Source organism: Podarcis muralis, chromosome 13, assembly GCF_964188315.1.
Source record: "Podarcis muralis chromosome 13, rPodMur119.hap1.1, whole genome shotgun sequence".
NCBI classification, from domain to species: domain Eukaryota; kingdom Metazoa; phylum Chordata; class Lepidosauria; order Squamata; family Lacertidae; genus Podarcis; species Podarcis muralis.
This window is the reverse complement of record NC_135667.1, coordinates 29,961,492-29,987,611: the sequence shown is the minus strand read 5'-3', so window position 1 is coordinate 29,987,611 and position 26,120 is coordinate 29,961,492. Positions and strand designations below refer to the sequence as shown.

The following is a 26,120-nucleotide window of genomic DNA, read 5'->3' as shown; positions in this document are numbered from 1 at the left end:
TCCCATCTCCTGCAGCCGACTTGGTTTCTATATTGGGACAGAGTGCTCCTCCCTTTCTGCATTACTCACTTGCCTGCATGGAATTCCTTGTCACCTTTGGCTACCAGGCAAATGCTTAATTACAAGGCTGCCCTACCATAAAAATGACCACTGCTCAGTTTCATCTGCATTCATATTTGGTGGAGTCATGATCCACTGAGAAAGTAAGAGGAACCCTGCTGGATCCGTCCAGTGGCTCATCTAGTCCAGCATCCTGTTCTCACTGTGATCAAGAAGATGCGTGTGGGAAACAAGAAACTGGGTTTCACCCTCATGAACATGCCCATTGCTAAAACCACAGTGAGGTCGAATTCTGCTTTTTGATAGTATTTACACCGTGCCTGCCTGCCTGCCTGCCTTCCCTGCAAACAGAGCAGAGGAATTTGCTCATTCCTGTGAAATCATAGAATCGTAGAGTCAGAAGGGATCTTGAGGGTCATCTAGTCCAACCCCTTTGCAAATGCAGAATCCTGCCCACAGCCGTCCCTGGTTGGGCTCAAACCACCAACCTTCTGGTTAGCAGCCAGAAGCACTGACCCAAAAAGCAAGGGTGGATTCAGGCAGGAATTCAACATGTTCCAGCTACCTTTTCCCTCCATAGAGAGTAGCTTCCAGCCCTCCCACACACTGACGCTTCCGTTTTGTTAGTTTATCCAGAGGGAAAGGGGCACATTTTACAGGACTATGGCTGCCTATAGAGTGAGATGGTGCAATAAATCATTCAGAAGGGTGTATCCTTGCTCCAACATAATCACAAAGAAACCCGGATCCCTGCAGACTTTGGACTGAAGCATAGGTGAAGCGTTGATTAAACATTGGATTGTTAGTGGTAAATGTCTCTTTTATTGCCCGACGATGGGTTGGGGCAAAATGTTGAGAATGTCATTGCCACCTTAACAGGCTTATCAGCAGAGGTGGAGTTTGACACGGTCAAGCCTCTTTCTTTTACACCAGGTATAAAGGTCTAACAAGTTTGCCCGACCGATCATTTCCTACAATAGAGTCTCTGAAGCTGGTAGTTCCTTAGCTGCTGAAGAAGAAGAAGAAGAAGAAGAAGAAGAAGAAGAAGAAGAAGAAGAAGAAGAAGAAGAAGAAGAAGAAGAAGAAGAAGAATCAATGGCTTTCTCTGGCTTTTCCTCTGTTCAGTCTTCTCGACCAAGCCTAGCTGGCTCAATCTACAAATCATCGTCAGTCAAAACATACCGAGCGCCCAGTGTCCATGGAGGAGCTGGTGGGTACGGCACCCGGATCTCCACCGGCACCAGCTATGGTGGCTTGGGTGGTGGCTTTCAGCTTGGTGCGTCCACCAGCGACCTGCTGCTTGCTGGCAATGGGAAGGCGACAATGCAGAATTTGAACGACCGCTTGGCTGTGTATCTGGAAAAGGTGCGCTCCTTGGAAAAAAGCAACGCTCAGCTTGAAATGCAGATCCGCGAGTGGTATGAGAAGTGCTCCCCTGTTGCTAAGCAAGACTACAGCATGTATTTCAAAACCATTGAGGACCTCCAGAACAAGGTAAGATGATGTTCAAATTCTAAACCATTGACTGGATAACGGTATGAGCCTGTGAAGGGTAGACAGTGTGCCATTTCCTTACACGTGTATATTAATCAAGCCAAAAAGTTATTTTAACTCAGAGCAGCTCATGCTGATTTTCTCACAGTTATGGCTCTCCTGAATCGCCTTTTGCTGGCAGTGCACTGCTTGAGGATATCTGCTGGCCTGACCCTGACCAAGTGGGTGAGCTATGACCTCATTACACCATGTGAACTAGATAGCACACTTGGTTAGACTGTGGTGCTGATAATGCCAAGACTGCGGGTTCGATCCCTGTATGGGACAGTTGCATATTCCTGCATTGCAGGGGGTTGGACCAGACGATCCTCAGGGTCCCATCCAACTCTATGATTCTATGATCTATGATCTCTATGGACTCATGTCATCGGTCACCACATGCAAAGGTCATCCATCCATCATGGTCATCCTGCCCATCAGCCTGGAGGTGTGGCAAAGTGGCCTTCAGTCATGACCTGCACATTTCCCCGCACAGTGAATAACTTGGAAGGCTTCCCAACAATGCAATGCTTCTTTTTTATGTTTAGGGAAGCTTTTAATGTTTGATGCATTACTGTATTTTAATATTTGGTTGGAAGCCACCCAGAGTGCATGGGGAAGCCCAGCAAGATGGGTGGGGTATAAATAAATTATTATTATTATTATTATTATTATTATTATTATTATTATTATTATTATATCATCATCATTATATACAACTAAGCAGAACACTAAAATAGAACAGTCCTTCTGCAGAGGCATATTTGACTTTTGTTCTTAAACAATTGTTTGAGCAATGAGCACAACTGGGATCAAATAGCACTGTGTTATCTGGGGCATGGAACCACAACTTTGTATCTAGCCAAGTTGTAGTCAGAGCAGACCGACTGAAATCAATGAACTTACATTAGTCATGTCTGCTGCTTTTAGTGGATCTGCTCTGGGTCTGCCTTAGATTAATTCAACCCACAATTTTTATTTCATTGGGAAAGTGCCTTGGCCGTGTTAAGAGACTCTAGTGAAAAAGCAGAACTGTCCCATAATCAGATCAAAATGTCTGCCTGTCAGAAAATATTGAAGCTCCTTGAGAAGGAATCATCTGTTTTCGCCATGCATGTTATTCACTAAACTTACTACTACTACTACTCCTATGTCGGGGTGGGGGGTGCACTTCCCTATTTACTCTTCCCACACCCTACCATGAGTCAATTAAAACCTGTTATAAAATCCCAAATGCTGATGAGAATGGCCTTACGAGCGTGCCATTTAAATCATGCGCCCCACCCTCTTTCCTCACCCTTTTGTACCTAATCTAATCTCTGCCATAAAGTTGCACCCACAGAAAAGTAAATACGTGGTCGATTGAGACTTGGGAGGTGCCATGTATGGAAGTAGGGAGAAGGGCTAGAGTCCATGTTCAGGTCGTAGCTTCTAGATTTGTGATAATTTTCACTGTGTGGTTTTCAAGAGCAAATAAAAACCCTGCGACCAAGCAAAACTTACATGCGGGCACTTGGAATTTTGAGAAGATTTCCATGAGAAGCTGCCCCCAACATTACGTGCTCCCATTTGAGCAGGGTGGGAATTCTTTTCAAGATTATTGGGAAATGTAAGACCAAATTTGCTTTAGAACTGCAGCTAATCCACCCAGGGGGAAATGTAGGAATTTAGCAAGCTGCAGGGCTCTTTTCCAGGAACTCAGTTCCGGCACCTCTCAAGTGGGCGCCATTGCCATACTAAGAGATTAGAGAGGTGTTCATGGTGAGTACCAACACCTCTTTTTCTAGAAAAATAGCACTGGGAAGCTGCCTTATATTGAGTCAGACTATTGAAAACAGCAGCTGACTGGTAGAAGCACTCCAGGGTCTCCTACCCTACCTTGAGATGCTGGGTATTGAACCTGCAGCTTTTGGCATGTTAAGCATGTGCTCTACCATTGAGCCTTAGGGATACAGGTGGCGCTGCGGTCTAAACCACTGAGCTTCTTGGGCTTGCTGATCAGAAGGTCTGCAGTTCGAATCCCCACAATGGAGTGAGCTCTCGTTGCTCTGTCCCAGTTTCTGCCAACCTAGCAGTTTGAAAGCATGCCAGTGCAAGTAGATAAATAGGTACTGCTGCAACAGGAAGGTAAATGGTGTTTCCGTGTGCGCTGGTTTCTTTCACAGTGTCCTGTTGTGCTAGAAGTGGTTTAGTCATGCTGGCCACATGACCTGGAAAGCTGTCTGTGGACAAACGCCGGCTCCCTCGGACTGAAAGCAAGATGAGCGCCACAACCCCATAGTTGCCTTTGACTGGACTTAACCGTCTAGGGGTCCTTTACCTTACTTTTTACCTTTACCACTGGGCCACAGCAATTCCCCTAAAGAAAGGAAAGCAGAATCAGGCGATAGAGTAGAACAGTCCATGCTGAGTCATGCTGGCCATCTCTCTGCCTAGTGGTAGGGCCCATGTTCTTCATTAGAACATCCTTTTAAAGTTCTCCACTGATCTTCTTTGGGCCTTTGTTTTTCATTATATTGCTGTCTCTTGTCTTTCACTGACCTTCAGTTCTAACTTCCGTTGCCTGGAGGTGGTAACTCTTTTAAGTTTCTGAGTTGGTTTGCTGCATGACTAACCCCTCACTTTCTGTTGTCCCCCCAGATTATCGCAGAACGATTGGCCAACACCCAGATTGTATTGGCGATTGACAATACCAAGCTGGCAGCTGATGATTTCCGAGTGAAGTACGTAGGTTAAAACCCAATGAATACATTATGGCAATCCATTAACATGCACAGTAATATTTCATTACCAATTATTCTCTCTTACACACACTGATATGGGCTTCTCAAAGGAAAAGCAGGAACTATGGGAATGTCTTTCCAGTTCCACAGGTGGCAGGAGTGGAAATCGTAAAATCTGTGAAGATTTTATGCAGTCTACTTTCATTCACTCATTCATTCATTCATTCATTCATTTATTGCTTGCATTTATATGCCGCTTTTCCCTCTAAGTAGCTCAATGTGTAGTACATGGTTTTCCCCTTCCTCATTTAATCTCAAAAACCCTGTGTGGTAAACTAGGCTGAGATAGGATTGCCATATTTCAAGAGATCACCATAATCACTGTAGCAATTGTTTGTAAGCATCTACCCAAGAACATTTAAAAAACAAACAGACCCAGAATTCAGGATTCAGCTATCATAAAGAGGTCCATTGTAGTCGTATTGGCCAGTGAAATTAACAACTACTGGGGAATTGGTCCAGTTTACTAAAAAGGAAGCTGACATGTCTTTTTGAACATCAAACAGATACGAGAATGAGCTGGGTCTCAGACAAAGTGTGGAAAATGACACAGCAGGGTTAGCCAGACTCATCGATGACTTGACCCTGACTAAGTCTGATCTTGAGCATCAGGTCGAAGGTCTGAAGGAAGAACTGGCTTACCTCAAGAAAAATCACGACGAGGTAAGAAAACATCCCATTAAGCCAAAGAGTTGTGGATTTTCTCAGCTTCAGGTGTCCACAGGACCATCTCTGCCAATAGGCAGAGTGAAGCATTTGCCTCAGGTGACAGATGGTGGGTGTTCTTGTGCATACACACCCAAACCTGATCTGCTATGCTCAGGTGCAGTAGATTCAGTTCTCCAGTTTGGTAAGCTTTTGGACATGGAATGCAAGGAGGAAACCATCTTAGGCAGAAAAATATATTCAGATGGGCCTGCCAGTAGGGCCAAAGAGTTTGAGGGAGGATCTAGCAGAGATGTCAGAGAAGACAAAATGGGAATAAATTACTTAAATTACTAAGTTGCATGATTTCACCAGAGCAGACAGCGAAGTGAGCAACACAGATTTGGGTGGAAGCCGAACTGCAGGGTAATGGAAACAGTGCTGCATGCAGCAGATACAAAACAGAAAATGATGCCTTCCTACATCCCTCGGACCGCATTAGTAAGCAGTAGTCAGATCTTGAAAGCCTGTGACTACACAGATCTCATTCGGTTGACTGGTAAAACTCATATATCAGGGCATTTAAGTAGAATAAAGGTAAAGGTACCGCTGACCGTTAGGTCCAGTCGTGACCGACTCTGGGTTGCGACACTCATCTCGCTCTATAGGCCGAGGGAGCAGGCGTACAGCTTCCAGGTCATGTGGCCAGCATGACTAAGCCACTTCTGGCGAACCAGAGCAGCGCACAGAAATGCCGTTTATCTTCCCGCCAGAGCGGTACCTATTTATCTACTTGCACTGGCATGCTTTCAAACTGCTAGGTGGGCAGGAGCTGGGACCGAGCAACGGGAGCTCACCCCATCACAGGGATTCAAACCATCAACCTTCTGATTGCCAAGCCCTAAGCTCAGTGGTTTAGACCACAGCGCCACCTGCATCCATAAGCAGAATATGGGAAGCCAAAAAGGACCCTATTCCTTGAATTTGATGCTGATTTCAACATTAACTAGCACGGAATAATCATGATCACTTGTCTTTTGCAGGAAAAGGCAAGATTGCAGAAGCAGCTGGGTGGCACCGTGTCAGTCGAGGTGGATGCTGCTCCAGGCATTGATCTGGGCCAGATTATGGACAACATGCGCCAGCAGTATGAAGTCATGGCTGAAAAGAATCGTCAAGAGGCTAAAGACCGTTTTGATAAACAGGTGATGTTTGTAATGATGGTTGTTATGACTAAAGTTTGTTATTATGACTAATAATCATTCGCATGGCATTTTACCTGTGAAAACTACTTGACACGCTCCATTTTGTTTATTCATGAAACACTGTGAGGAAATAGGACGTTAAGTCTGCAATCCTGTTCCTACATCCCCAGAACTGAATCCAATAGCACTTACTTATGAGCAGACAAGCGCTGTAATTGTTCCGTTCTGCAAATTCAGGCTAAGAGAGCCTTCCAAAAACCAGCAAAGGCTGGTTTCAAATGGTGCATGTACACATTATAGCAAGTTTGATCTTAAAAGAGGCATTTCCCTCTCTGTGTGAGAGAATGCCCCTCTTGATATTCTGCCTGCTACATATACACATATACATGCACACACAAATATATATGCAATTCTTTTTAAAATAACAAAAATATGCTGCAACTATGGGGCACATCCTTTGTCATTCAGCAGTGTATTTTAGTCTATTCAGCTACACTGTTTATAGATAGATAGATATAGATATTCATTTTCCAATTTAAAAAACATTCATATTAATAACAAATCAAACCAAATCTTTCCACATTCAAAAACAAAAACCAATATAGCCAATTATATAATCCAAATTAATTAATTTCAATGGAACTTCCCATGTTCTGGATTTTAAGAGCTAAATGCTCCTTTCTCTTTCTGCTATCCTCTTTATTACTTCACAGTTTTCCAATCCTGATGTTGACAATCTCCTCTCTCAATCAGTCAGTCACTGGTATAACTCCCTATCTTGTTTTATTTGACCATTCCGTATTTCTATAATCATGCAGGGGGCTTTTTCCTCATTGTTCTCAGTCTTAATATTTTGAAGCACAGTCCTCCTCCAAAGCCCCCACCTTTTTCTGCTGATTGTTGTTCTAATAGGCTCTGGGCTTCCATCCAAGGTTGAAATTAATTAGCGTATTCAGCTACACTGTTAATCACCCCAACAACGATAACATTTGATTTCTCGCCATTGGATCTCTCTCTCTCCATCTTTGTATTTTAGGTTGAAGAATGGAATATAGAGGTGACCACCACTACGCAACAACTTGAGGGCCATAGAAATGAGGTCACAGATCGGAGACGTACACTTCAGACCACGGAGATTGAACTCCAATCCCAGCTTAACTTGGTAACGTTCAAGTGCAGCAATACATTTACTGCTTTCGGTTCATTGCATGACCATTTGGGTTCCTGATCCCTCAAAGCTATGCAAACACTGTCAATCAGCTGACCAACCCCACAGGCTATGGGTCACTTGACATTCTAGGCTAGGGAACACCCTCTTGAATTGAACATCTGCTCTCTTCTTCTAGAAAGCGGATCAGGAGAATATCCTGGCGGAAACTGAAGCACGTTATGGAGCCATGTTGGCCCAGATACAGGCTTCCATTGGGAACATGGAAGCCCAGCTGATGCAGCTGCGGAGTGACATGGAGCGCCAGAGCCAGGAGTACAGCAGCCTCTTGGACATCAAGGTCAAGCTAGAGGCAGAGATTGCCACGTATCGCCGCCTGCTGGAAGGGGAAGACAGCAGGTGAGGGATTTGGTCCAAAGGTGCTTGCATTGTGTGAGTCAGCAGACCGCATGTTATGGGATGTGGGGGAAAGCAGAGCAAAGTGACTCTGGTCTAGCAGATGGCATAATCGTATCGTAACGTAAAACCTTTATTGGCATCACATACAACATCCAAAACAAATCAATACAGAATTACCACTTCCCCAGTGGCACAAAACATTTGCTAAAAGAAAGGAGGCAGAGCAGTCTATCATCACATCTCTTGGTCTCCAGGGAGATCAGACATCAGCAGTGTATTTTGACGGCAAAAAACCAAATAGAGATATTTAGCCACTAACTTGGTGAGCTCCTGATCATTACCCAGTAATAGAAAATGTATGACCTCTAACTCTGGTTTCCATTTGGGGATACAGAGTTCACATCTAGAAATTGCTGGCAGAGATCAGCATATAGTTTACAATTGAAAACCGTATGTGTAAGGGTTTCCACCAGGTGGTCTTCACATGGGCAAGTTCTTTCTCCTTCCACCCTGCCTGAGAACCTTCCCCAAAGGAGAGATGGTATAATAAGCAATGAGCAGAGAGGAGGAGGAGAGCTTTAAAATGTCTGGTCTGCAAAGCAATACACTGAGCATGCAGAGGCCATATAGGAAGTTTGCCCACGCAGATGTCAGGCCGCTAAAGAGATGCTATCTCTTGTCGTTCACCTAGAAAGTAATGGGCTGTATTCAGTGGAGTCATTGTGCAAGTGGGACGGCTTTCAATCATGCAACAGAACTTCCCCTTCCTTTATGTCTCACGCACACAGACGCATCTGCTCTGGGGTTTCAAATCTGCAGCTGATGCAGGCAGAGGAGGGAGGGAAGGGAAGCTACATTACACTTGCAGACATGGGACCTAACTGGTATAATGCCCTGGTGTGCTCTCCCCAAGCCAGACAGAAATGAAGAACCCAAATGCAATAAGCAAATGATGGAACTTTTTTAAAAAAGCAAACCCGATAAAGTAAAGATGATCATGGGTCTGGAAACTAAGCCTTAGGAGAAGCACTTGAAGGAGCTGGGTATGTTTATCCTGGAAAGGAGGAGGCTGAGAGGAGATGGGATAGCCATCTTCAAATATCTAAAGGGCTGTCACATGGAGAAGGGAGCCTGCTTGTTTTCTCCTGCTCTCGAATCAATGGCTTCAAGCTGCAAGGAAGGAGATCCTGACTAAACATTCAGGAAAAAAAACTTTCTTCAGCAGTGGAACAGACTCCCTTGGGAGGTGGTGGACTCTCCTTCCTTGGAGGTTTTTAAGCAGAGACCAAATGGCCATCTGTCAAGGATGCTTTAGCTGAGATCCCTGCATTACAGGGCGTTAAACTAGATGACCCTCAGGATCCCTTCCAACTCTAAGATGCTATGATTTTCTAATTTATATGACACGCTATATCTGATTCTGTTTTTATTTCTTTTTTTTAATAAAAAAAACAGGGCTATTCTTGAAGAACTGGAAGCTGAAAAAGGTATGCGTCTGAATCGTCAACACCCTCTCTCATTTGTTGAAGGTTCCCACTGAAAAAAGCATTTCAGAGAGGCCTGGTTGGGATTTTGTTTTCAGAAGTCCATTGCATTCTGGCAGGAGGGTGTTGCATCATTGTTTTAGGGATACAGGACGCTTATACTAAGTCAGTCCCATTGTTCTAGCGAGCTCAGTATTGTCTACACGGACTGGCAGCAGCTATCCAACCCCCTTAGATGCTGGGGATTGAAACCTGGAGCTTCTGCTTGCAGGTCACTGGCTTGCACAGAAAAGGGCTTTCAGGCTTCCTCCAGCATCAGCAATCCACCCATCCATACCATGTACATCAGTGGTACAAAAAGTATTTTAGGCAGCACCCATATAGACTTATGCATGTTCTGCCATGTGGCCAGAACCACTTTTCACATTGTTTTGGGTACATTACATCTTTAATTTAGCATTTGGGCCCTATTGGTCAACTCAGAGCACAATCTCTTTCAGCCAGCAGTGACTATTGGGGTGGCACATATGGGAATGGTGGCAGGAGAGGATATATTGTTTATTAATATCCTTCCTAACTTGTGCTAGCAAGTTCCTTTACTTGGCAAAGTTTACATTCCCCTTCTCACACACAGCAGAAATCTGGTTGCAGGCTCATTGCTCATTAGAACCCCTTACTATTATGCAATTCAATCTCCCTCGGATTGAATTGTATGTTCCTGGTAAGATCCCCTTTTAAATCTCTCCTAAAAGAATAAAGACACCACAGTCTTATTTATAAGCAATAAAATGAAGCTTTCAGGCAGAGCACAGCGTGATCCCTGAAGGCAGGCTTCAGGCTTAAAGTTACAAACTTATACTAACAGGTTTATCCCATAAGGAAGATGTCCTGGGGGACTGCTTGGCTGGCAGCCAGCAGTTCATTCCAGGAAGTTCGCAGGACGAAAAGAAGATGGAAAAGAGGGAGAGAGGCAGCATGCCTTGTCCTTTGACCAGGTCTGGAAAGGTCACGCCCACCCACTAGTTACATGCAAGGAAGGATGCTCCCAGGCCAGGAGGAATAGGAAGTTTTGACTGGCTGGATCAAACATTCCCTTGCAGGTCCACTCTAGAAAAACAAGGAATGTTGTACTTGACTGCTCTCAGTAGATTACATCCACAGCACAGACAGCAAAGTCCTTCTCACGTCACTAGCAGCAGTGCAACTTACCTGGACTGTGTCTGGGGCAAGAGAGGACGGTGGCCAGGTCAGGGCTGCCCAGGTGAACAGATGAAGCTCCTGCTGGTGAGGTCCACATAGCCCTGACCTTACCACTTCCTAGCCCTGTCCCAGCATTTTATTTATATATTTTATTTATTTGGGTTTTTTAAAAATAAACTAGCCCCATCTAGAGAAGCTGCAGCGACGTGAGTGGCAGGAGCCCAGTTTCCCACCACCACACTAGGAATTCAAACAGTCATCCTGCTGCAAAAGCCAGCAGGAAAATCCCTCCCCATCTCTTCATCCAACCAGTCATTGAAAACACTTATGCAATTCAAGCTTTGTTGCTGTACAAGCAAAGTCCTCTGTGCATCTTATCTGGTCTTGTTTTCCACTCTAACAGTCAGCATTAGATCCCTCCTGAACTGGTTCTTACCATTCTTGTGGTCAGGCCGCATTCTTGCATTGGCACTGGCCTCACTGATAATGAGCTTTGCAGAATTTCTACCTCCTGCTCCCTAGCCATAATGCCAAAACGAAATGATTAGGGGGTCTTCCAAGCAAGACAGGAAATTTTTGCCCACTGATGATGTTATATTATCGTTTAAAGCACCCAATGAATTCTAAGCATGCATCTGATACATATTTTTCGGGGGGCTGGGATAACTCGGTAGAGCATAAGATCCTTAATCTCAGGGTCGTGGGTTTGAACCCCACATAGGGCAAAACAGTCTTGCACCGCTAGATGACCCTCACGGTTCTTTCCAATTCTATGATTCTATCTCCCTTTCTAGAAAGGAATAAAGTCCTGAGGATCAAGACTGTTGTTGAAGAGATGGTGGATGGGCAAGTCGTATCATCCAGAACTGATGAGAGGGAACAGAAGATGTAGCCGGTGGCGGAATGACACGCATTTTACGTTCTTTGTGTTAAGGCCAAAATAAATAACCTGATTTCAAATCCTGCCTTTCTGAAGACAAAATGATACTTCTCTATAGTTTTAAAAAGGGAACTCAATGATAAAGGAAACAATGTGCTATTCCTAAAGAATTGATCGACTGTTTCTTCCAATTAAAAAGAAAAGTCTGTGTTCATTATGTCAAAGGCTGCAACTGTATGTTTTGTTATTATCTGAAATATACTCGGAGTCGAGTGTGGATTTCATGCTCTTTATTCAACTCATAGTAGCGAGGAATGAAATTTTCCCCAAAATACCGTATTTTTTGCCCCATAGGACACACTTTTCCCCCTCCAAAAATGAAGGGGAAATGTGTGTGCGTCCTATGGGGCAAATGCAGGCTTTCGCTGAAGCCTGGAGAGCGAGAGGGGTCGGTGCGCACCGACCCCTCTCGCTCTCCAGGCTTCACGCAGATCTCCGCAAGCCGTGGGAGCCCACGCCGGGCTCCCGCGGCTTGCAGAGAGTTGCCTGCATGTGGAAGGCTGGGCGCGCTTAGCTCAGCATGCCCAGCCTTCGCGTGGCTCTCCGAAAGGCACGGGAGCCCTGCTCTGGGCTCCCGCGGCTTGCGGAGAGTTGCCTGCATGCGGAAGGCTGGGCTCCCGCGGCTTGCGGAGGGTTTTCTGCATGCCGAAGGCTGGGCGCGCTGAGCTCAGTGCGCCCAGACTTCACGCGGCTCTCCGCAAGGCGTGGGAGCCCTGGGCTGGGCTCCCGCGGCTTGCGGAGAGTTGCCTGTTCTGGGGGCTGGGGTCGGGGGAAGCTCGGGCTTCCCCTGCCCCAGCCCCGCGCCTGGGGGGGGGGAAATAATTTTTCCCCCTTTATTTCCCTGCAAAAAACTAGGTGCGCCTTATGGGACGGTGCGTCCTATAGGGCGAAAAATACGGTATCTGCTTTATATACATTATTTACACAATGGGCTGCACGTGATCGGCTAATTCCTGGATTCTCCTGTAGGCCAATCAGGTTGTGGATTCACTTCCACCTGGAGCTGGATTAGGTGGCTCCTGCAGACCAATCATACTGCTGCATTGTTCTAGGACCAATACGACTGCTGCATTCTGAATCCTATTGTTCTAGGTCCAAGCAGACTGCTGCATTTTGGATCCTATTCAACTCAGTACATAACATTATCAGTTTAACTGGTTGAGTTAAAGCACTCCAGCCTGTATCTAGTGCTGCCCATGCGAGCAGACTTCCACTCTTGCAACAGGACTTCTTCTTCCCCTTTGCATGCACTCAAAAATCTGCTCTGGGGGGTCACGGCCTAGGGGAGTTGGGGGAGCTACAGATGGAAGGAGGAAGATTCATTCTTCAAGTGGAAGTCTGCTCATGCAACACTGGGTTCTGTTCTCCGAGATCCAACTTCTTTATCCTAAACCCAGCTCTGTGTGGGACTGAATACTTCCCTTAGGCCAGGGATATGGTCCCTGTGGCGGTCATCCCTCTCCGTTGCCCACAATGGCTGGGAATGATGGCAGAGGGAATTAAACAACAGCAGGCAGCCCACATGTCCCCTGTGCCTGCCCTAGGCAAAACAAGGAATTTTATCCAGGATAGAGATTGGAAATGATCTATCAATTACTGTTCTGCTTTTCATCTTTTCAGTCTTAAATCCAGTTCTCCACATTTCTGCAGCAATCTGCGATCATTTAAAAAAAATCCTCAAGAAAATTATTCAGCGTATTACTGTCAGTTTCTCTCAATAATCACATTGTTGCCTGGAGTTTTGATTAACACGTGCGTTTTTTGCATGATATTTCCCTCAACTGAACGTACCGTTGTGAGTTATTTTTCAGAAATACATGTATTTTTATGGACACTACTTACAGTACTTTATGCATTTCTGTACACATTGGGAAGTTCAAAAGCAAGACATGACTGCAACAGTGCTCTCTCCCCCCACCCCCACCCCCCACTTGTGATTTCCAGTAAGTGCATTGAGAGGCATGACATTTTTGCACTGTAGAGGTAGTGGTATTGTAGCTACTACCCATCAAAACAACAACAACAATTTATTATTTATACCCCGCCCATCTGGCTGAGTTTCCCCAGCCACTCTGGGCGGCTCCCAATCGAGTGTTAAAAACAATACAGCATTAAATATTAAAAACTTCCCTAAACAGGCAGCTTATTTCCTTCAAATGGACCACAGTTTGGGAACCCCTCATTTGGGGTTTAAGAAGCTTTCTGATAGGAAGAAGCACTTCACATTCCTTGTGGCATCCAAGTATACCAGAGTTGGACTGCGTTTGCCCCAACACACACATATTTGACAATGGATCCAACCATTAGCCCTAAAACTTCCTATAAGGGCAGATCCACAATATACATTTGAAGCATATCCAACACACATTTAAAACATATGGCTCCCCCTACAATAATAATTTGTTATTTATACTCCGCCCATCTGGCTGGGTTTCCCCAGCCATTCTGGGTGGCTTCCAACCGAATATTAAAAACAATGCAGCGTCAGACATTAAAAACTTCTCTAAACAGAGAACAGTTGTCTTTTAAAAGTAAAATAGTTTTTTAAAAATAGTTTTTATTAACAATTTCAACATAAGAAATTATCACAACATATCATCTTCATCATTCCCCCCCAATTTTCCTCCCTCCCCCTCCCCAAAAAGAACCCTTCCTCCCTCCCTCTCCCCCATCTTCCCTCAGCTCCTCGCTCTGATTTTTCAGCACATGCTGTTCTCTGCATATTATAAAATTGTAAAGATCCTTAGATTATCTATCTATTATATTAACAGTCAATATGTTTGTGTATGTTTATTCAAAGCCAAAAGTAAAATAGTTGTTAATTTCTTTGACATCTGATGAGAGGGTGTTCACAGGGCGGGCGCCACTACCAAGAAGGCCCTCTGCCTGGTTCCCTGTAACTTCACTTCTCACAGCGAGGGAACTGCCAGAAGGCCCTTGGAGCTGGACCTCAGTGTCAGGGCTGAACGATGGGGGTGGAGACACTCCTTCAGGTATACTGGACCGAGGCCATTTAGGGCTTTAAAGGTCAGCACCAACATTTTGAATTGTGCTCGGAAACGTACTGGGAGCCATCAGCATTTTCCTCCTTCGATTTGTCAAATCCTCTTCTTATTATCATTCATTATGCATGCTATTTGTTGGTCCTGACCTGCTGATTTTCAGCTGCGTTGAGCATTTCTTTCCATGCTAAGGTAGGATCGAAACACTATAAGCGAGCAAACAGGTAAATTGACAGCATTTTAACAGCGGCTAACCACACAAAATTGGATGGGATAGGGTGCCCCTGTTGCCTTGTCCGGGTTGCACCCAGGGCAGCTGCCCCTGACACCTGCCTCGAATAATACCACTGCTTCCTTATTATCCTCCCAGCTCCTTTTTATCTTTTTGATACATGAAGTAATCCTTTGCCTGTCAGCTAACACACATCCCCTTTGGCAAACATGGAGGCCTCCAAAAACAGGAAGATTCTGTTGTTGTTTCCCAACAAAGGATAATAGACAAATATATAAAGTCGTCCTTTGGAGAGGGAGGGGGGGAACTACTCTTCCCGCTTTGATGATCTTGATCCGTGCAAAAGAGCCAAAAAAAACCACTCCTCGGTTTCACAGGCATGAGTCACTAGCCAATTCTATGAAAAAGAAGAAGAAGAAAAGAGAAATAATTCTTTCAGATTCTTGACTTCTTGCTCCAATACCATTCATAAGAAATCCCTGTCAAAAACAAACATTCACCACACCTATAAGCCGCAGGGCTTGGGTCCATTGCAAAGTGATAAACTCAAGATGGCATCTCCGACACGATCACTGAGTTTCCTGTATCTGAGTAATGGCTGTAGAGGGGGGTGAGGACCGCAATCACAGCCTGTAGGCAGTTAATGCTCATCCCCATTGCAAGTCTAATGAAAATCTCCCCTGTCACACCCATTGGTAGCAAATAGCACCGTGGGACAGGGAAATTGCATTGCAACCATTACAGGGGATTAAATCCACTCACGTTACGCCACCAATCCTGATTCCCCCGTTCCTATTATTTAGGGGAAGGAAACAAAACATTACATTCAAAATACAACACAATTGCTGCATGGGTTGTACTTGGGGGGAAAGGAAGGGTCTATTAATACATTTACACAGAGAGGGAAGAAAAGAAAGATAGTGATTTGTCAGTACCAGCAAAATGCAGTACATATTGGTTGGTTGGTTTCTTTATTGCAAGCAGAGAATTTGATTTACACCACCCATCCATCCATCCATCCATCCATCCACTCATCATATTTGCACTGTGTTGAGTATATCTAGTGATATACAGGCAATGCAATTTAAATGGGCTTTTATTTTTAAACCAAAGCTATTTATGTTTTTAAAATTATATTTTAAAACCAAAAGGATTTATATTTTAAAATGTTTTCAGATGATTTTAATGGCTTTAAATATGCTTTTATTTTATTTTTAATTGTATTGTTTTAACATGTTGATGTTAGCTGCCCTGGGCTCCATTGAAAAGAAGGATGGGAGGGGCATTATTATTATTATTATTATTATTATTATTATTATTATTATTCAGAGCCATGAGAGAGAGAGAGATGATGTTAGATAGATAGATAGATAGATGATAGATAGATAGATGATAGATAGATAGATAGATAGATAGATAGATAGATAGATAGATAGATAGATGATAGATAGATAGATGATAGATAGATAGAGAGGGAGAGGGATATTCAAGTATGCTGAAGAAATGAAGGTAAATGATTTTAGAAACTGGAGGGAGGCTTAATAAGTTAGAAGATATTTCCGGCCAGAGCTGCATCATATGAATCGTTTTGGAGTTTTGACTCCACTCCACCCAAATCCGCCCCTGTTAGCAGAGCAAATACCTGGAGGGCGCTGCGTTTCCACACCAGCAGACAATTTGGGTTTGCACACATCATCCAGCTTGGCCAGGAGATAATTAAATGGGCAAAGAGATGAAAGTATGTTGCCTAAGGAGGTGTGGACTTCTGCAATCAAACACTCCCTTTGTTTCCATATATAAAGCCCAATCCTACATGAAGGCTGTTGTGCTTTGCTCTGCCAGCCCTTCAGCAGGTTCTGCCCAGCAAGGTCCTTCTAGTACGCCATGGCCCTCTCCATGAGAGCATCCTCGGGGCCTCGCCAGTTCTCCTCCCGGAGTGGATACGGAGGAGGCTCTCTTAGGCTGTCTAGCAGCAGCAGCGCAGGGAGCTTTGGGGGGTTTGGCGGAGGGTCTCTGCTCAACTTTGGTAGCAGTAGCGGTGGTGGATATGGAGGAGGAGGAGGATATGGAGGAGGCAGTGGGTTTGGTGGAGGACTAGGTGGTGGATATGGTGGAGGGTTAGGAGGGGGCTACGGTGGAGGGCTAGGAGGGGGCTACGGTGGAGGGCTAGGAGGGGGCTACGGTGGAGGGTTAGGAGCTGGCTTTGGAGGTGGCTTTGGGGCTGGAGGAGGAGGGGGAGGAGGAGGAGAAAGCAGCCTTCTATCAGGTACTGAAAAGGAAACCATGCAGAACCTGAACGACCGCCTGGCTGCCTACCTGGACAGGGTGCGTTCACTGGAAGAAGCCAACACTGAACTGGAACGCAAGATCCGCGAATGGTACGAGAAAAATGGCCCTGGAGCTGGTGGCCCAGGGACCGGTAGAGATTACAGTAGATACTACCCTATCATAGAAGATCTCAGGAACAAGGTGAGCAATTTCCCCCTCCCCCGCCAATGATGCCCTCTGAAGAGGCATTGATTGTTGAGGCATTCTGGGAACTGTAGCTCCGCGATGGGTAGACAGGTCTCCTAACTTCTCTCAGTTAACTAACTACAGTTCCCAAGATTCTTTGGGGGAATCCACGGCTGCTTGAAGTGGTATGATGATGCTTTAGATCAGCCTTTCTCAACCTGTGGGTCCCCAGATGTTGTTGGACTACAACTCCCATTACCCCTAGCTAGCAAGGCCAGAGCTCAGGGATGATGGGAGTTGTAGTCCAACAACATCTGGGGACCCACAGGTTGCGAACCACGGCTTTAGATGTATAGGGCAGAGGGGGTCTATGCCATGTTCATTAATTTCAGTGTGTCTACCGTGAGTGAATCTTAGTTGGCTGCCATCCCAAGTTAGCTGCTGTGTGTGGTTTCGCAGGCATGTTTTTATTTCCATGTGCCGTTTTATCTTCATGTATTTATTTTAAAATTACTAGTGAAATGTCAGTACTAATGAACAAGCAATGGTCTGGGCAGAGCTGCATTCTCTAGAAACGTTCTTCTTGTTTCCCAGATCGAATGGATATTTGAAAAAGACGCCTCTTTGGACTTCATAAAGATAAAAAACTCTGGGTTTTCCTACTTGTTTCCCCGTGTAAAAGCAGTCAAAATCTGTGCCAACTACTTGGTGGAGATCACTGATCCCACCCTTCGGAGAGCTTTCACTATGGCACGGTTTCAAACATTGCCAACTGCATATCTGACCGGTAGATTCACAAAAACCCCAGTAGAACACCGTTTATGCCCTTGCCCTATGAAAATTAAAGAGGATCTTACACATTATCTCCTCTATTGCCCCATTTACTCGGGCTTTAGAGACGCATTGCTGCAAATCATACCCAACTCTATAATGAATCCTGAAGATAGAGTAAAATTTTTGTTAGTAGATGCAAACCCACGTATTTACCCATGTGGTAGCGGTTTTTGTGATGAAGGCCATGAAAGCCAGGGAAAGATTTATGGATGACAATGTAAAGACCCTCTCATCGTCTGTCTAACTCGTTGCTTGTTTTCTTTCTCTTTCTATTTTGTGGGTTGAAGGTTTTGTTGGCATAGTATGTAATGAATTTTAATATTTTTAATTATTGTTGTGTCGATGTTTGTGTACAGGCATGGTCCTCACAATAAACGGATTTGTTGTTTGTTTGTTTGTTTCCCAGATCATCAACGCAACGATCGAAAATGCCCGGGTTGTTCTTCAAATTGACAATGCAAGGCTGGCAGCTGATGATTTCAGGCTGAAGTAAGTAGACACCCATTCCTTATGAAATATTCACCTCCCCTCTCCAAATCTATCATCTTCTTTAGCTATGTGATCTGTACCTACTCTTTTGCATTTGTAAATAGTAGTAAGGTCAGGTGCAGACCACGTAGATCCAGCTACATCTAGTCATTTGATACGATGCCGTTTGTTTAACAGAAAGAGCTCTGTGTCTAATTTCTTCTTAGATTCGAGAATGAAGTGGCACTTCGCCAGAGTGTCGAGGCCGACATTAATGGTCTCCGCAGAGTCCTGGATGAATTGACTTTGACCAGGGCTGACTTGGAGATGCAGATAGAGACCCTGAACGAGGAGCTGGCATACCTCAAGAAGAACCATGAGGAGGTAGGCCATGTTGTACTTACATTATTTCAGTTTGCTTGTTTGTTTTCATTTTTCAAGGGGAAGCCAGAGTCAGGTCTGCTTGCTGGATCTTGTTCTCCAACCCTTGCTTTAGGGCAGATCCTCACCATAAATTTAAAGCATTTTCAATGTGCATAGGTCTTCCCACAAAGACTTCTACAGTTCATTGAGGGTGCTGGAAAGGGTAGCTCTGTGAGAGGGGAACTACAGTTCCCAGTCTACCAGCTCCATCTGAAATGCAGGCTGAGACCCTACCTGCCCGCAGACTGTCTTGCCAGAGTGGTGCATGCTCTAGTTATCTCTCACTTGGACTACTGCAATGCGCTCTATGTAGGGCTACCTTTGAAGGTGACCCGGAAACTACAACTAATCCAGAATGCGGCAGCTAGACTGGTGACTGGGAGTGGCTGCGGAGACCACATAACACTGGTCTTGAAAGACCTACACTGACTCCCAGTACGTTTCTGAGCACAATTCAAAGTGTTGTTGATGACCATTAAAGCCCTAAATGGCCTGGGTCCAGTATACCTGAAGGAGCGTCTCCACCCCCATCATTCTGCGTGGACACCGAGGTCCAGTGCCAAGGGCCTTCTGGCGGTTCTGTCACTGCCAGAAGCCAACTTACAGGGAACCAGGCAGAGGGCCTTCTCGGTAGTGGCACCCACCAGATGTCAAAGAGAAAAACAACTACCAGACTTTTAGAAGACATCTGAAGGCAGCCCTGTTTAGGGAAGCTTTTAATGTTTAATAGACTATTGTATTTTAATATTCTGTTGGAAGCCGCCCAGAGTGGCTGGGGAAACCCAGCCAGATGGGCAGAGTATAAATAACAAATTATTATTGTAGGGGGAGCCATATGTTTTAAATGTGTGTTGGATATGCTTCAAATGTATATTGTGGATCTGCCCTTATAGGAAGTTTTAGGGCTAATGGTTGGATCCGTTGTCAAATATGTGTGTGTTGGGGCAAACGCAGTCCAACTCTGGTATACTTGGATGCCACAAGGAATGTGAAGTGCTTCTTCCTATCAGAAAGCTCCTTAAACCCCAAATGAGTTCCCAAACTGTGGTCCATGGACCACGAGCAGTTCAAAAGTTTCACCCAGGTGTTCCTCAACATGTCTGGGATGAATGGCAGTAGCAGCCACTGTGAATGGCAGGCTCAGTGGCTGCTCTGTTGTTCTAAGAGGCAGGATGGCCTGGAAGTGACCGGGAGAGGGTACCTAAAAGGAGTGGAGAGGATTGGCAGCCAGAAAGGTGGAGTGAGAGGCACATCCATTGCAACAAATGCTCACATTGATTTCTAATTATATTTTTATTGCTGCTTTTATTGTAATATATATGTTCATTCAAATGTTCAGTTTAAAAATTATACAGAATCAAGGACAAGTCATTCCAACTGCTATGGCAGGCAAAAATATTGTGAATTGGTCCTCCAAAACCCTCAACCATTTAAAAGTGGTCTGGGGCAGGAGGAGTTTGGGAACCATTGCCCTGAATGATGTATTGTTCTAGAATCTGAGCTGGCACAAACAATTTTCCTCTTGGTGAGAACGGGCCTTTTCCATGGTGGCTCCCCACTTGTGGAATGATCTCCAGAGGGAGGCTTACCTAGTGCCATCATTACTTACCTCTGGGTGCCAGGCAAAATCTTTTCATTTCTGCCACGCCCTTGGCTATTGATTATCTGAGGCCTCCTTCAGTGGGTCAGATGGATTAGTCCTGCCTTTGGAAATAATGAGTTTTAGCTCCCTCTCCTGTTTTGTTTTTATGCTGGTTTTGATGTGTGTTTGATTTATTTGTTGCTGTAAGTCGCTTTGAGCTACTTTTGTGTTTGTTTCAATAAAAGGGCTGGTGAACTGCTTTTTTAAAAAAAGTATAGTAAGTTTAACAGTATGAGGCAGTTCGAATCCCCGCGATGGGGTGAGCTCCCGTTGCTCGGTCCCTGCTCCTGCCCACCTAGCAGTTCGAAACCACATCAAAGTGCAAGTAGATAAATAGGTACCGCTCCAGCGGGAAGGTAAACGGCATTTCCGTGCGCTGCTCTGGTTCAGAAGCAGCTTAGTCATGCTGGCCATATGACCCGGAAGCTGTATGCCAGCTCCCTCAGCCTATAAAGCAAGATGAGTGCCGCAACACCAGAGTCGTCCAGGACTGGACCTAATGGTCAGGGGTCCCTTTACCTTTTAAGCTTAACAGACGAATAAAATAAAGACTGTTTGTTTCTATTTGGTCTTCGCAGGAGCTCCAAGGACTCCAGGGCAGTGTTGGGGGGCAAGTCAGTGTGGAGATGGATGCTGCTCCAGGGATTGACTTGACCAAACTCCTGAATGACATGAGAGCCCAGTATGAGGCAGTGGCTGAACAGCACCGGAAAGAAGCTGAAGCCTGGTTCAATGAAAAGGTGACCGCCTTGGGAACAAAACCATTTGCTCAGGTCAAATGGCAAAAGCTAGTGCTCTGAGGTGAGCTGCGCCCTTCCTGTCCTTCTCCCCTCATTCCGGCATTTGATGTTTCAGAGCGGAGAGCTGAAGAGAGAGATCTCTACAAACACCGAGCAGCTCCAGTCGGGGAAGAGCGAAATCACGGACCTGAGGCGTACGTTGCAAAGCCTGGAGATCGAGCTGCAGTCGCAACTCGCTATGGTATGGGAATCCACCCACTGGGGCCTTTAATGTCTCTTATGTTTACCTTTTGCGGACATGACCTTTAAATCAGCACAATGGGGCACGGCAGAGAGAGGAGGCAGAGGCTGCAAATATGGGTGAATTCAGTAAACTTGTGGTAAGTTGACTCACACTGGCAGCGACAGAAACCAGGCCCAGCAGGAAAACATCAAGTGAGGTGTTGGCTCAAACCTGACAGCATGGTGGATTAGTATTTTATCCGCCCAGGCACCAGTCTCAATGGGGAGCTGGATTCTGTGGTTTAGCAAGCTGAAAAGGGGGGTGGTAGCTGCAGAAGTTGTCCATGGGGCAGAGTGGGAAAATGATGATACTGGCCTAGCTTAGAGCATTAATGTTAAGATTATGGCACTAGTTCTCACCTCTGTTCCAGTCGAAACTTAGATCAGCCTTCTCCAATCTGGTGCCCTCATGATTTTTTTTAGACTACAACTCCCATCAGCTCCAGCTACTGGGTTTGGTGAGGCATGATGTCTGGAGAGCAGCTGGTTGAGGAATACGGTGGTACCTCATGTTACATGTGCTTCAGGTTACATACGCTTCTGGTTACAGACTCCGCTAACCCAGAAATAGTACCTCGGGTTAAGAACTTTGCTTCAGGATGAGAACAGAAATTGTGCTCCGGCGGCATGGCGGCAGCAGGAGGCCCCATTAGCTAAAGTGGTCTTCAGGTTAAGAACAGTTTCAGGTTAAGAACGGGAAACAGGAAGTCATGACAAACAGGGAAACAGGAAGTCATGACAAACACCTGGGCACAGGACACATGACTAGAGAGGAGCAAAAGTTGCTTAGTCACAGGCAGAGTGATGATGACTGAATGATATATCACTATGAGCCAGTGAGGACTTGACAAGTACCAAAATCAACAGCTAGAAGTCCTACCATTTTTCAAGCTACCTGAGGGAAGGCATGAGGGAGAAATTTGGTTCGGTTTGCCTATTAACATGAACTTGCCTAACATGCATTCCCTGAAAAGATAAGCAAATATTCACAACTGTGTACACAAAATGTATCTCTTGCAGGACATGCATATTAAAGCGCATATATTTGTGGAAACGACGTGCAAATTACATGCAAAAAAAATGTATAGATTGGGGTGGGGAAAGTATACGCAAAATGCCAACAAATTTTCACAGGGGCTTTTGGGGGGTGGAAAACAAAATTGCCATGCAGTGTGGGAACGTAGCAAACTGAGCTTAAGATCTGAAAAATAAGGAAGAGAGAGAAGACAGAGTGGTCGATCTCTATCTGAGAGCCAAACAGCACATTACATGCAACTTTTCAAGAAGTTTTCCTTTCTGCGGGGTTCCAGACATCTGCATTTGGAGGTGGGCATTTTCAGAAGAGAGCAACAGGCAGGGAAGGGGGTTCGGGACTATTTCCTGCCAGTTGTTTGTCTCCCCTCTTGATCTCCCTTCCTAGACCTGGCTTTTTCCTCTTCAAAGGAGGCAACTGGGCCACAGTTACATAGGTTTGTGAGCCATGTGCTATTGGGCTGTGGGTTGCTCTGTCTTCCATTCAAGAGGCATATGGGTGCCACTATCTGACAAAATACAACCTACTTCTTCCACTTCATTTCTGTGTATTGGGCTAACGCACCTCTCTTTCTTTCAATACAGAAAAAATCTCTTGAAGACACTCTAGGAGAAACCGAAGCAGGCTACTGTGCCCAGCTGGCCCAAATGCAGCTTCAAATTGGAAACCTGGAATCCCAGCTTTTCCAGGTCCGAGCAGACATGGAGCGACAAAGTGTGGAATATCAGCATCTCCTGGATATCAAGGCCCGTCTCGAGATGGAGATTGAGACTTACCGCCGACTGCTAGATGGCGAAGTTGGGTAGGAAGGCCACCAAATTTACCTCTCTCACTGTTCTCTCACACTGAGACTGAGCATACAATGTACCTACATAAAGCACATTTTCCTCCCTCAAGGAATTACGGGAGTTGTGGTTTTTAAGGGTTCCTGGGAACTGTAACCCTGTGAGGGGTAAACTACAGAACCCAAAATTATTTGAGAGGAAGAATGCGCCTCAAATTGTGCTTTCAAGGTATAGTGTGGGCGCACCCTGAGCTTGCTCTGTCTTTACTGTGCCCAATTCTGACAAAAGGATGTGGCCTGAAATTTCTACCATCTCTCCACAGGTCATTTGAAAGTGCTTCCGTGGCAAGTGTCAAGTCGGTGGATTCCTCTCGCGGTGAGCAAACATTAGGATTGCAGTCGCACAGCTTGGGCCTGCCAAAAATACATAACAATGCACTTGAGTTCGGGATTCCAGCCAGCCAGCCATGCCATGCCCTTTCCTGGGATACTCCATTCCATTCCCCTTTCTCACCCCCCAGGTTTTCCATTTCCTACTCAGCATTTAGTCAGCTCAGCAGACGGTTGCCACTAAATCTGCTCAGTCTTTACTGGGCTTGTGTAGGATGTTCCCTCTGAGAGTTCCACCCAGCCCCATATAAAATCATTATTTATTTCCTTTATGAATCGCCTTTTCTCCAGAAGGACTGGGACTATGCGCAATAAATAAATAAATAAGACAAACTGGTTATTTTGTACTTCTACAAGCCTAGGGATTGTCCCCCCAGCTTACTGAGAGTGTTACCTCCCATTTGTGGAGCTGTTCGGAGCTATGAAAGACCCACACATGGAAAATGGGTTTGCTAATGGTATATAGCAGAAGCAGGAAACCACAAGCCCCAGGGGGCAGCTATGGCTGTCTGGCCTTCATCAGCCTTGCTTCATGCCCTTCTTGTGGGCTTTTTGCCTGGCTGGAGCAAATCCCTTAACTGTGATCATTGCTTTTGCTTGTCAAATTGGGGGATAAAAAGTGTGGGGGTATCAGTGTGTTCAGGAACTAGATGATGATAATAATAATAATAATAATAATAATAATAATAATAATAATAATAATAATTTATTATTTATACCCCACCCATCTGGCTGGGTTTCCCCAGCCACTCTGGGCAGCTTCCAACAAAACACTAACATACAATAACCTATTGAACATTAAAAGCTTCCCTACACAGGGCTGCCTTCAGATGTCTTCTCATCTGTACAAAGACTGCACTGTCTCTACTGTACAAAGGCAAAATTGGCATTCATTGCTCTGTCCACTTTTGCCCCTGGCCTGCCCACCACCACTGGCCCTTGAAGCGTTCCTTGGGGGGGGGGGATTTGGCTCCGCCCCTTCAAAATGCCATAAACCGCTGGTTTGAATACTTCGACCTTGCACTAACATCTCCTCGCCATCTTCTCAGTTTGCTTACTACCACCTGGAGGACGAAGCCTTTGTCTTTCCAAGCTCCTGTGGCACCCACAAGCATGTTTCGCCTCTTGGATTCATTTACTGACTCTGCCAGAGCAAGCACTTTCATTGAAAGTATCCCGAGCTAAACTGAACACTTGGCAAACCTGAAACGGGTCGTGTGAAAGTGAACCGGTTCATGAAACTTCTGTTTTGTTTTACTTAGATCCAAACAAAACCAGGAAGATCAAAACCATTGTCGAAGAGGTCGTGGATGGCAAAGTGGTTTCATCCCAAGTTAAGGAAGTTGAAGAGAAGATATAAGAGAAAAGCTTAAATGATTTGTTCTGCAAATGTGCGCAATTACTAGGTTTACTTTTTCTCTAATCTCCGCTTTCCTCTCTTAAGCACGAAATGTTACAGAAGCAAAGATGCATTTGAAATTTCTCTCTAGCCGAGTGATTCAATAAAAACTCTGTTTCAGCTTGCATGGTGGGTTATCTTACAAGTCATTCCAGGTTCCATCACAGGTGGTTCCACTGGGTGGGTTGTGGCTTGGTGAGGATGACATTGTTCCAAGAGGAATATATAGCAGGTGTGCCCACCTCCCACGCCCAGTAATGCCCACCCTGTCCTTGCATCCTCCTCTCCTGTTGTTCCCAGCCAGGTGGTTGGGCCATGCAATAAGTAAAACAGAAAAGATCACAACATATATAATCAGAATAAAAACAACAACCCAATAACACACACATACCCCATAAAAGAGCCAAATTTTAAAAGGGTATATGTTAAACAGATCAACCAAAGGCCTGGTTAAAAATGAACTTTTTTGCCTGGTGCCTAAAGGTGTGTAACGAAGGCGCCAGGCGAACTTCCCTGGGGAGAGCATTCCACAGACAGGGAGCCACTGCAGAGAAGGCCCCGTTCTCGTGTTGCCACCCTCCAAACCTCTCCAGGAGGAGGCACACGAAGAAGGGCCTCAGAAGATGGTCTCAGGGTATGGGGAGGTTCATATGGAAAGAAGCGGTCCGTGAGGTATTGCAGTCCTGAGCCGTTAAAATCAGACCAGAGGATACTTTAGGAAATCTTGTATCTTGAATCTCCCAGGACTTTTGGTTATGTGGGGTGGAGGGGGGTATTTTTGCGTGCAAGTCAGTCACATGTTTTATCTCAGCTGGCTGTGCTTTAGGAACAGCCTCACACTTCAGATTTCCAATCAATGTACAGTGCCTGTACATATATTCAAATCCACAGGTATGAAACAGTGGCAGAGCAAGTGTTTGGCTGGCAAAAAGGCCCAGGTTCATTTCCTGTCATCCACAGCTAGGATTCGAAAGGACTTCTGCCTGAGAACCTGGAGAACTGTTGGCAAGCTCTGTAGAT

At 45.2% G+C, this 26,120-nt stretch overlaps 2 protein-coding genes across 2 annotated transcripts; both read left to right on the top strand.

Annotated features, from left to right (window-relative positions):
* Nucleotides 1–1,054: 1,054 nt before the first annotated feature.
* LOC114582087 (keratin, type I cytoskeletal 19-like) lies at nucleotides 1,055–11,574 on the top strand. Its single transcript, XM_028702865.2, has 8 exons — nucleotides 1,055–1,554; nucleotides 4,234–4,316; nucleotides 4,883–5,039; nucleotides 6,065–6,226; nucleotides 7,263–7,388; nucleotides 7,573–7,793; nucleotides 9,249–9,280; nucleotides 11,272–11,574. The coding sequence occupies exons 1-8, from the start codon at nucleotides 1,156–1,158 to the stop codon at nucleotides 11,367–11,369; spliced, it is 1,278 nt and encodes a 425-aa protein (XP_028558698.2). The 5' UTR covers nucleotides 1,055–1,155; the 3' UTR covers nucleotides 11,370–11,574.
* A 4,633-nt stretch (nucleotides 11,575–16,207) lies between these two features.
* Nucleotides 16,208–25,225, top strand: LOC114582086 (keratin, type I cytoskeletal 12-like). Its single transcript, XM_028702864.2, has 8 exons — nucleotides 16,208–17,120; nucleotides 18,346–18,428; nucleotides 18,635–18,791; nucleotides 21,051–21,212; nucleotides 21,328–21,453; nucleotides 23,112–23,329; nucleotides 23,635–23,687; nucleotides 24,964–25,225. Exons 1-8 carry the CDS (start codon nucleotides 16,536–16,538, stop codon nucleotides 25,059–25,061), a joined length of 1,482 nt encoding a protein of 493 aa, XP_028558697.2. The 5' UTR covers nucleotides 16,208–16,535; the 3' UTR covers nucleotides 25,062–25,225.
* The last annotated feature ends 895 nt before the right edge of the window (nucleotides 25,226–26,120 follow it).

Coding starts and splice junctions, on each gene's coding strand:
- LOC114582086 (XM_028702864.2), top strand. CDS start 16,536: ATGGCCCTCTCCATGAGAGCATCCTCGGGGCCTCGCCAGTTCTCCTCC. Junction 18,429..18,634: donor GCTGATGATTTCAGGCTGAA/GTAAGTAGACAC, acceptor ATTTCTTCTTAG/ATTCGAGAATGAAGTGGCAC. Junction 21,213..21,327: donor AAGCCTGGTTCAATGAAAAG/GTGACCGCCTTG, acceptor TTGATGTTTCAG/AGCGGAGAGCTGAAGAGAGA.
- LOC114582087 (XM_028702865.2), top strand. CDS start 1,156: ATGGCTTTCTCTGGCTTTTCCTCTGTTCAGTCTTCTCGACCAAGCCTA. Junction 6,227..7,262: donor AAGACCGTTTTGATAAACAG/GTGATGTTTGTA, acceptor TTTGTATTTTAG/GTTGAAGAATGGAATATAGA. Junction 7,389..7,572: donor TCCAATCCCAGCTTAACTTG/GTAACGTTCAAG, acceptor CTCTTCTTCTAG/AAAGCGGATCAGGAGAATAT.